Source organism: Sparus aurata, chromosome 2 (genome assembly GCF_900880675.1).
Source record: "Sparus aurata chromosome 2, fSpaAur1.1, whole genome shotgun sequence".
NCBI lineage: Eukaryota > Metazoa > Chordata > Actinopteri > Spariformes > Sparidae > Sparus > Sparus aurata.
The window spans coordinates 14,667,340-14,676,994 of record NC_044188.1 but is presented as its reverse complement, the minus strand read 5'-3'; the positions used below and the strand labels follow the sequence as shown (position 1 = coordinate 14,676,994).

Sequence of the window (9,655 nt, the reverse complement as noted above, 5' to 3'; positions counted from 1 at the left end):
AATGAAGATCTTTCTCAGAGTGCACCTTTAATATAAAAGCCTCCAACATAACATCACTCTGATTATTCTACTTATACTTCATTAAACAGTCTGATGTTTCTTAGCATAGTAAGGCAACGTTTTCTGGCTGATCTGATTATGTAATACCAGATCTGCTATCTGTAATCCTGACATCACAATGGGGATTTAATTAGCACAAATTAGCTTCACTTGAACTGCTCAGAGAGTGCATGAAGGGTGGGTGGGCCATGCGATGTGTCCACTAAAGGTATTTTCTCCCACCAGCTAGCTGAGGAGGGAATGCAAACAGGGATAACTGAGAAGAGGACGATATCACCCACCCCCTCCCAGCTCACATGACTGCGATTAGAGCAGAGGAGGAGTGTGCTGGGACAGAGAGAGGAGGAGATGGGAAGCACCATGAATGACATTTTTCTGATTCCGGCGCAAAGATCACATCCAAGAACCCAACTTGCCTTTCATTGCTGCCGGAGGGTCGTCCACTTTTCTGTGGTAATTAAAACAGCATAGATTGTCTAAAGTTGTTGCTTCTGTCTTAAATTTTGGATTTTCAAGTTGTGAAGACAGTTTGTAGTGTCTTTCGTGCGCATGCTGGTTTATTCATGATTTACAGTGAGTGATTAAATAAGCAGTCAGATCGTTTAAAAGTTAAGTTAAAGTAGTAAAACCTCAGTATTAGCATAATAAATGCACTGCACTAAAGATGGAAATTGATATGTTTTATTTATCCTAGTATTAATGTCGATTCTCCTTATTGACTCAATTCTTTATCCATTCCTGATCAATTTCCTGTGTGGAAAAAAAGTGGGCCTACATGGGTTTATTATCTGTTTTATCTTCTCTGATTCGGAACACAGTGTAGAAAAATGAGTAGAAAAGGAGCATGCATGCGACTCAGGTGTGCAAAAACTCCACTGTTTGCTCCTCTGTTTAATTTGGAACTGGTTCTTAACTGGAACTGGTTCTGAATTCCCTCTAAAGTTGATTAAATGGGAGAATATTTCTACAGCATTTTCTATTTAAAGTTTTTCTTTGTCAATGAAAAACACAAGCTTAGTTGCCTGCCTGATGCTATTGTTATTAAAACACTGCATATTTACTTCAGTTAACAAAGATGCTTCAGGCTATTGCTTGAGTTTCCACTCTTACTTACAGTCGTCATTTTACAGACATTACAAGTGTCACCTTTCTTCAAGAATTAAAGTCACCCATTGAACCATTTCTTCCTCTTAGCCATGACTCCTTTTTGTTGCAAGTTTCCAGCAGTGTAGACACACGAGTTTGATGTAATTGTTTTGCAGCATGCAACCCCAGAGGAAAATTTTACTGCTCAAAGCTTGCTCCTTTATGGCTATGAAGCCGTAAAGGAGTTCATTCAGAGTTCTCATTTCAGTCTCGTTGTAGTCTTTTTCGGTCTCAAACATTTCTCATTTGTTTCTCCTAAAATTCCTTAGGAGCAATAGGTGAGACTTGAGACTTTACCGCTCAAACCTTGCTCCTTTCCAGCACTGAGGAGACATTCTGAAACTTCATTAAGAGCTTGATGAGATCTCCTTTGAAACTTACAGGGAGCCCAAGTTGAGATTTTCTGCACCTGTTTCTCGGGAGAAACAACTGAGAAACAGGAGAAATCAGCCACAGCCTCACTTTGGTCTCACAGAGATCTCATAGTTGTCTAGGAGAAATGAATGAGACACTACTGAGATCTCTTTTCCAATTTTCGTTTCCTCTGGGACTGTCCAAAAAACATCGACGAAAGAAATTGATAAGTTCGGAGCAGGGCTGGACTGTATCTTTGGACTGGTCTCAAACTGTACAGCAAGGAATCTCTGTCTGTCTGTTCTACGAATATCTTGAGAACCACTTATCCAGTCTCCTACACATTATGCAGATTTGTTGCTAAGGACCCAACGAAGTGTAGCATCAAATTTGGTGCAATTTGGAAAACCCTTTCAATATTAATCGATTTATAAAACAGCGAAAACCTCTCATTTGATCTCATGAGGAAGCAGACATAAACAAAAAGCTTAGGTTAGGTTAGGTTGTAAGAACCAGTGAGGATGTGTTTGAATGCAGTATTTCAGCTTGCACTTTATGCTCTCAGTTGCAGGTATGAGGTTGCTACACTGGTGCATGCTGGGAGTGACCCTCCTGCTGCTGTGCTGCGAGGTCGTCATCAGTCAGGCTTGCCACTCGTTCATCATGCTGGTGGATGGTTTCCACACATTCTTAATCCTCATGCGCATGGCTCTTCATCAGGCAGGCGTAAAAAAACCTCCTCTCTCCTCTTCAGACTCCCCTGCGCCTCCTCCACACGCTTCCTCCTCCTCATCAGCAGCGCAGTCAGAGTTATCCATCAAACCTCCACCTGGCACCCAGACCCTCACTGACGGGTCAACCCTCCCAGATCAGCCTCAGCCTAAACTCTCTCCTCCAGCTCTAAACTGCACTTTGTCATACGGTGACTGCAGGATTCAAACTTTAGGGACTTTCATTACTGCTCTCTTCCTGACCACTTTGTGCATCTCCTATTTTATGGAACTTGGCGCGATATGCATGATGCCAAAACCAATATCTCAACCACTGTTGCTAGTAGTGGTTACCAGTGTTAGTCTTTTCCATAAGATGCTAATGCTTTGGCTGAACTGGGATCATCAACAGGCCCCGGAAGCTGAATCTCATGTTGACGTGAACCACAAAGGTAACACAACAGCACAGATGGATGACATGTTCACTTTGACAGTTAGTGCACAAATATGCAGCACAACGATATGTGTTAGCATTTTCTAATTATACAGGGAGATTTTTAGTATCTCTTAAAAGAAGATTTGGGTTGCAAGGTTCTAGTTGGTGTTTATCCTCCTGCAGCAGGACACTTGTCTGACTTTTTTTATCGTGTAAGCTCATCATGGAGACAACTCCAAAGGCCAACAGCTGAAGTAAAATCTGTTTGTCCGAAACATTACATTTTATTGTTATATTAATAACATATATATTATATTAATAGTTACAACAGAGGGCATGGGTCATTATAAGAACATTTTACTAAGGATGCATTTATATTTCTGATAGCAGAATTGATGGTTTTGTAGAAAGTGAGAAACTTGTGACCTTTATAGGGTGACAACAAGAGAAACAAGGGAAATAAAAGTGACAGAGGAGGCTTAAACAACCAGAATTAAGTGTATAAGCCACCAAAATGTCAACAGAAATCCAGTGAGAACAAATGCATTTGAAGATACTTAAAGATACTGATTTGCCTTCTCTGAGACCTTGCAGGGATCTTTTCAAGAAGTGAGTTACAACACCAGCAAAAAAAAAAGAAAGAAAGAAAAGAAAGTAAAAGAAAACTATCACGCTAGATTTCAGCTTTGAAAGGTACAGCGTATTGCGTGGATCCTACGGGAAGGAGGTTTAATGATTCAATATGTTTGAAATCATGAGAGTATATAGGGAAATCCAAGTAATCTAATGGCAAAAGTGATTATAATTCAGTTGGCTCTCAAGCCTACTGTCATACAGAGACGCGAGATGCAAAGAACTGCACAAAAGGGGATAGCAATGCACATTTGGCCAGTCTATCGTGAATGAATTTATGGTTTTAACCTAGTTGTTAATGTGATAAGTGATGGAGGTAGCAAATAATGAGAGTTTGAGTGAGCAGTACAAAGCCTGCTAATCTTTTTACCTCTGCACAGCTGCTTGTAAGGCACTTGTGATACGTGAGTTAGAAAACCAACCCCACCACTGAAAAGTGGATGAGGAGACTTCAGATGCATGTGGAGCCCCTTATGTGCTGCAAACAATAAAGTCAGGGGAGGCGACATTAAAAGCTGCATACCTGCACCTTCTTTCAAACTGCTATGACTACTTTTTAATCAGGATTATAATGAGGATTTAAAGGAACAGTTGGACATTTTGGCAAACACACATTTTGGCTTAGAGTTAATTAAGAAGCTGACTACCCTGTCTATAGGGGTAGATATGAAGCAAGAGTCAGCACCTGGTTAGCTCGAGTTAGCATAAAGACTGGAAACATGGGAACACAGCTTGCCTGGTTCTGTCCAAAGGTAACAAAATTTCACCAAATAACCCCTTTAAAGACAAAAACCAAAACAATATGTTAGCTGTTTCTTTTTGTTCCTGGTCTTGATGCTAAACGAAGCTAACGGGAGGCTAGCTGTGGCCTCCTGCTTCCTATACAGACATGAGAGTATAATTTAAGATACAACAGCTGATTACTTAATATGTGATTACCATGTATTTGAATTTTAGTTAAGGATTTTGAAGACCAATGTCATAGAGTGGTGTAGTGAAGGTGTCTTTTTGTAGGCTAACCAGAAAGTAAGCATTGCCCTGGTTCCCTCGACAAAAAGCCTGAGATTTTTTTTATTGGATTTTTGAATATCGCTATGAATAAGCTCTGCAGAAAACACAAGTCTCTGATACTTGCAAGTATTATTCAGCAGGATTAACTCCACAGATGAACATCACTTTAGGATTTTGTGTAAAATAAATCGCTAGAATTAAAAGCTAATGTTAGGCTATAAACAGACAGCATTGAAGTCACATGCGTCACCACCGCTAAACGTCTAAACGCACACTTACTTTAGATATTTTCTATAAATTGATAAATCTACAAGTTGTAAAGTTAGAGTTAGAATAGATTGTAACTAAACTCGGACTGTAAAGACAGACTTGTGAGTAGATGAGTCTCTGTGTTTGCTGTGATGACATTTAATGTCTGTGACAGCCTCTGTAGTCTCATTTAGCCACTTGTTAGCAACTGCAGTTTTCAAGACATGTAAGTAATTTATAATTTAATTGTTGAACATTTAATGAAGTATTTTGTGTCGGAGAACAAAACATGTAGACATTTTAACCCATCTTAACCCCACAAACCTTATTTCTGGCATTTAACCAAAAAACTATTTCAAAATCCTCACAGACTTTGAGATGAGGTACCCGGATGCTCAAAAATGCTAACTAATTTCTGGGTTTTAGGACCACACCACTCCTCTGTCCATACTCACATGACGGCCATTTTTCTCTGAAAGCTTGAATGTTCGAAAGGTAATTATTTCAGCTTTTCAGCTTCTTAATTGATAGGCAAGTGAATAGACACTGGATAGTGAAAATCTGAAGGGGTAATTTATCATATTTCAGGGCAAAAAAACATATTTGATTTGATTTAGCTAATGTTAGTATTCAACCACTTCCTAGCTAACATTAGCAGTTGGTAACATCAGGAGTGTTTGAATTCCAGGCTTAAATAAATGTGTCCAAGATGTGCGTTGATATTTTAGAATTGATTTACATCTTTTCCTATCATATCAAGTAATACCTTGAAAGTGGTTGAGTGCTAAACATGTTAGCTATTGTCTAATGGAAGCTAACAGGTTGTCAAATATGGCCCTTGATGGATTCTCACTAACTGCTATTCAGTTGCTGATCAATCAGATGTAGAAAATGATAACAATTTGTTTTATCCCTTACGTTTATGGACCTAAAACCTGGTAAACTGCAGTACACCATGCGGAAAATGGCTGCCTTGTAAATATGGTGTATGGAAGATGATTCTGAATGCTGGAGTTTAGATGAATGTGGAGTTAGTTTATGTTAAAGTACATATTTATACTGCACTATGTAATAATAATCTAGTGTGGCTGTCCAGGTGATGGTATCCCTGGGGCACTTTGAAGTATCTGCCAAATGTGTATAGTAAAAATGGTGTATATTCAGCTTTAAGTAACATCAAACAGAGTCCATATTTGTTTTTCATTCTTCTGTTTTACTTTCACATTCTTTGCTGAAGAGGAAGCCAAAGGTGAAGCTGAGCCAGGGCAAGTCCTCAGTGATGTTAGCCATACAGCCCAGCCTGCTATGGAGGCCTCGCTCCACAATGGGGGACTCGTCCTCTGTAACCCAGGAACCTCCTGCATCCCTGACGCTAACTCCCCAACCCCAGAACCACAGACAGGAGGCGACATGCAGGCAGCAGCTCCACAGGACAGGGGGGAGCATAGAGCAGAGAAGGACGAAGAAGTAGCAAGTGTTCATTCAGAAGACATCACAGAGATTTCCAAAAACAAAACCTGCTCGGGACATCTTGGTAAGAGAGTCTAGCTCTTTAAAATCAATTTTATTTATGTAGCACACAAACACAATTACCTCGCCTCAATGGGCTTTACAATGTGTGTGAAGGGCATCCTCTGTCCTTAGACCCTCGATTCAAGTGAGGAAAAACTGGACATGTTGAGAAAAAGATGAAAGAAACCTCAGGCAGAGCCACAAAGGAGGGAGCCCTATGGCTATCAGAAAAAACTTCACATTTGTCTATCTCGAGAGAGCTCTCTCGAGACAGACAAATGTGATGTTTTTTCTGATCGAACATGTACAAAAGTGCTTGAAACTAACATATTTTACTGTGTTCTCTCCCTTCAGGCAGTGAAAAAGCATCAAATACCTCCCCAGTCTCCAAGGCATCACATCACATCGGGAGACCTGTGCCAACCAGCCAGTGGAAAGCCTGTCTTTCGTCATTCGTCTATGTTGCTGTGGACCTTTGTACCCCCCTTCTGGCTCTGATCACCAGCTTGGTGGTTCTGCTGATGGGCCCACAATGCTTTCATAACCATAAAACCTGTAGACTTCTAATTTACCTGGATCCTGCCCTGACCATACTGGCGGGGCTTGTGCTGATTGTCGCAGCTCTGCCACAGGTCAGTCTCTGAGAAGGACAGATGGATTGATTTAAAAATATATTGATGTTGCTCATATTTACAGCAGCTGTATCCAAACCTGCACTGACTGTTTCTGTTGTGTCACTGCTCTTCAGGTGAAGAGGTATGGATTGCTGCTGCTACAGGCCACACCTCCACACATTTGTGTATCTGATCTCACACAGAGGATTGCGAGCGTTCCTGGGGTGCAGAGTGTGCACGACCTCCATGTCTGGCAGCTATCTGATTCTTTTATTGTGGCCACTGTGCATGTGCACTGCCATGCTGGCTTTCCAGCACACAGGTGAAGTGGAAAAGTTCGACTTCTGTATGGGTGGTTCTAACTTTTTATATCATGTCCACTGAGAATACAATACATTCTGTCTTTTTTTGTAAAACTTGTCAGGATGTCGAGGCAAATCTCTACTAGCCAGCTTGCTTCTGTGTCTGAAGTGCATCTTACCTTCAAGCAGCTGTTCCGACACATTGTTTCAACGGATTTCATCATTAACACCAAATGTGTTAAAGAAAACGATTTACAGAATTATTATTTATTTATTTAAACATGTCAAACTTTACAAAAAGAGTAAATACGCATCTAAAAAATGCTACTTCTTCGTCATCTGTGGAGAAAGTCACCAGACTCCCTTAAAATAACGCTTATCTTTGAGACTTGTTGCGTTAGGAGATACTTTATAAACTGTCTTCAACACATTCATAACTATGTTGGTCTACTTGTTAATTCAGTAAATGTTACACATGAAGACATTTATTTTCCTGTGTAAAAAAAAAACATGTGATGTAGGTCTATATTTGCATATAGAGCAGGGAAGTGAAATCTGATTACAAGGGTTGATGGCAGTTACAGTATGATTGGTGAAAAGAAAATGGTCAGTGACTGATTTAAATAGCTATATAGTTTATAAAGTTTTATTTTATGCTTTGGATGGGACACAGCTCATTTATCATCCATCCTGCCTTTGTGATGGAGGTGTGCTCCACCCTGGACAGGTCACCAGGTCATCATCATACTCACATTAAAGGAGAACTTCGGTCGATTTAAACATGCAGCTTCATTGCTCAAGCTACCCTTGACTTGCCAGTACCGAAGACGCGAACACATTTGGTCAAACCATTACAGCGCTCTGCTAAATACAGATTTAGCATTGACAGCTAACAGCATAGGGGCAGAACTTTACACTGTGTTTTAAGTGTCTTAACATGCTCCACATCTCACACCAAACTAGTGTATCCATCAAGTGTGCACTTAACAGACTTAACAGGCTATTGTAAGGCTCACTGCTCATGACAGGCTGTAACATGGACATGTACATTAGGAACAGAAAAACAAAAATGCTGGAATATGTTTCCGTCTCCGCCAATGATTGAGTAAGCGCACGCTCGACGGATTGACTAGTTTGGTCTAGCTACCGGAAGGCACGGATGTCAACAAACAGGTAAGTAGCTCCTTGCACAAACACACTGTTTAACTACTTTTTTATTCATTTTGAGTCCTACATGCTACGGTGCTGTGTTGTGAGGTGTCTGCTGATGTTGCCTAACTTTTGGTGTGAGATGTGGAGCATGTTAAGACGCTTAAAACACAGTGTAAAGTTCTGACCCCATGCTGTTAGCTGTCAATGCTAAGTCTCCGCTCACGGAGCTCTGTAATGGTTGGACCAAATGTGTTTGCGTCTTTGGTACTGGCAAGTCAAGGGTAGCTTGAGCAATGAAGCTGCATTTTTAAATCGACCGAAGTTCTCCTTTAATCTTTTACATTCTCGGGATGGTTACTGACTGGCTCTCATGAATATGTTTTTGTCCAGATAAAAACTGTTCAATGTTGTTTTTATGTTGTTTTTTTTTCTTAAGGTGTTCTGATCTAATGTCGGGGGTCATAAAGGTGCTGCAGAGTGTAGGAGTGACCAGCTACACCATTCAGCCAGAGTTTGGTTCCTGCTCTGAGTTGCCTGCAGGCAGTGGGGGTGACGCCTCCCCTGTCCTCCACAGAGAAGACCCCGCCCTGAGAGGGGACCTGGCCTGCAGCCTGGCCTGTGGAAAGGCCTGCACAGGGAGTATGTGCTGCTCTCCCTTGGAGGAGGAGACCAGCGCCCTGCTGGCACCACCCGCTGGGGAAACAACGGAAGAGCCTCAGACACTGGTTATTGAGAACACCTTTCTCTGAATGACAGTTTACACCAAAGACCTGGACAAAAATAAATTAATGACCTGGCATCCATTTAATGATGTAAAAGTAAAGACAATGGATGTTATCTATGTCAAAACACTGCCTGCACATTATGTGCAAATGATCTGTTAGTTTGATGACATTAACATGGTACTGCACCGAAGATTTTTATGCAATACCATGTAAACTTAAGTGAAAACTGAGGCAGTTTTTTTGTTGTTTGTTTCTTCTTGCTTCTCATCAGTGTATGTATTGAAATAAAACAAACTGTCACATAAAGTGTGCCCCTTTTATTTTGAAAATTATATAAAATATAGAATAAGTAACAAAATGATGTAACAGAATACATTTGGTTAGATAATTAATTCGACAGTGTATTTATTATGAGCACCTTAGCAATTCAAGCAAACATACTTCTGTAAACACCCAGGACATAACAGTTATAATACATTTATTATACATTACATTACACATACAGTTAAAGGACATAACATTTATACCAAAGGATGTTTTTTCAAGAGCTGTAATCAGCTCCAACTTTGGGGTAGACATACTTTTCATTTTGTGCAACTTTATACTATTGGAGTATACTACTACTGCACTACATTTATCTGACGTATTAGAGTTACTAATTCCGTTACAGATTAAGGTTACCAATACAAGTCTATGAAACAGGATGGAACTACAAAACAGTGTATGAGTGAAGTATTGTCTTAGGTATACT

At 40.3% G+C, this 9,655-nt stretch overlaps 1 protein-coding gene across 1 annotated transcript; it reads left to right on the top strand.

The window, feature by feature from the left end:
- Positions 1–309: 309 nt before the first annotated feature.
- LOC115596313 (zinc homeostasis factor 1) lies at positions 310–9,210 on the top strand. The gene is made up of 6 exons (XM_030441231.1): positions 310–513; positions 2,126–2,722; positions 5,837–6,133; positions 6,466–6,743; positions 6,860–7,047; positions 8,616–9,210. Exons 2-6 carry the CDS (start codon positions 2,134–2,136, stop codon positions 8,926–8,928), a joined length of 1,665 nt encoding a protein of 554 aa, XP_030297091.1. The 5' UTR covers positions 310–513; positions 2,126–2,133; the 3' UTR covers positions 8,929–9,210.
- Positions 9,211–9,655: the final 445 nt, after the last annotated feature.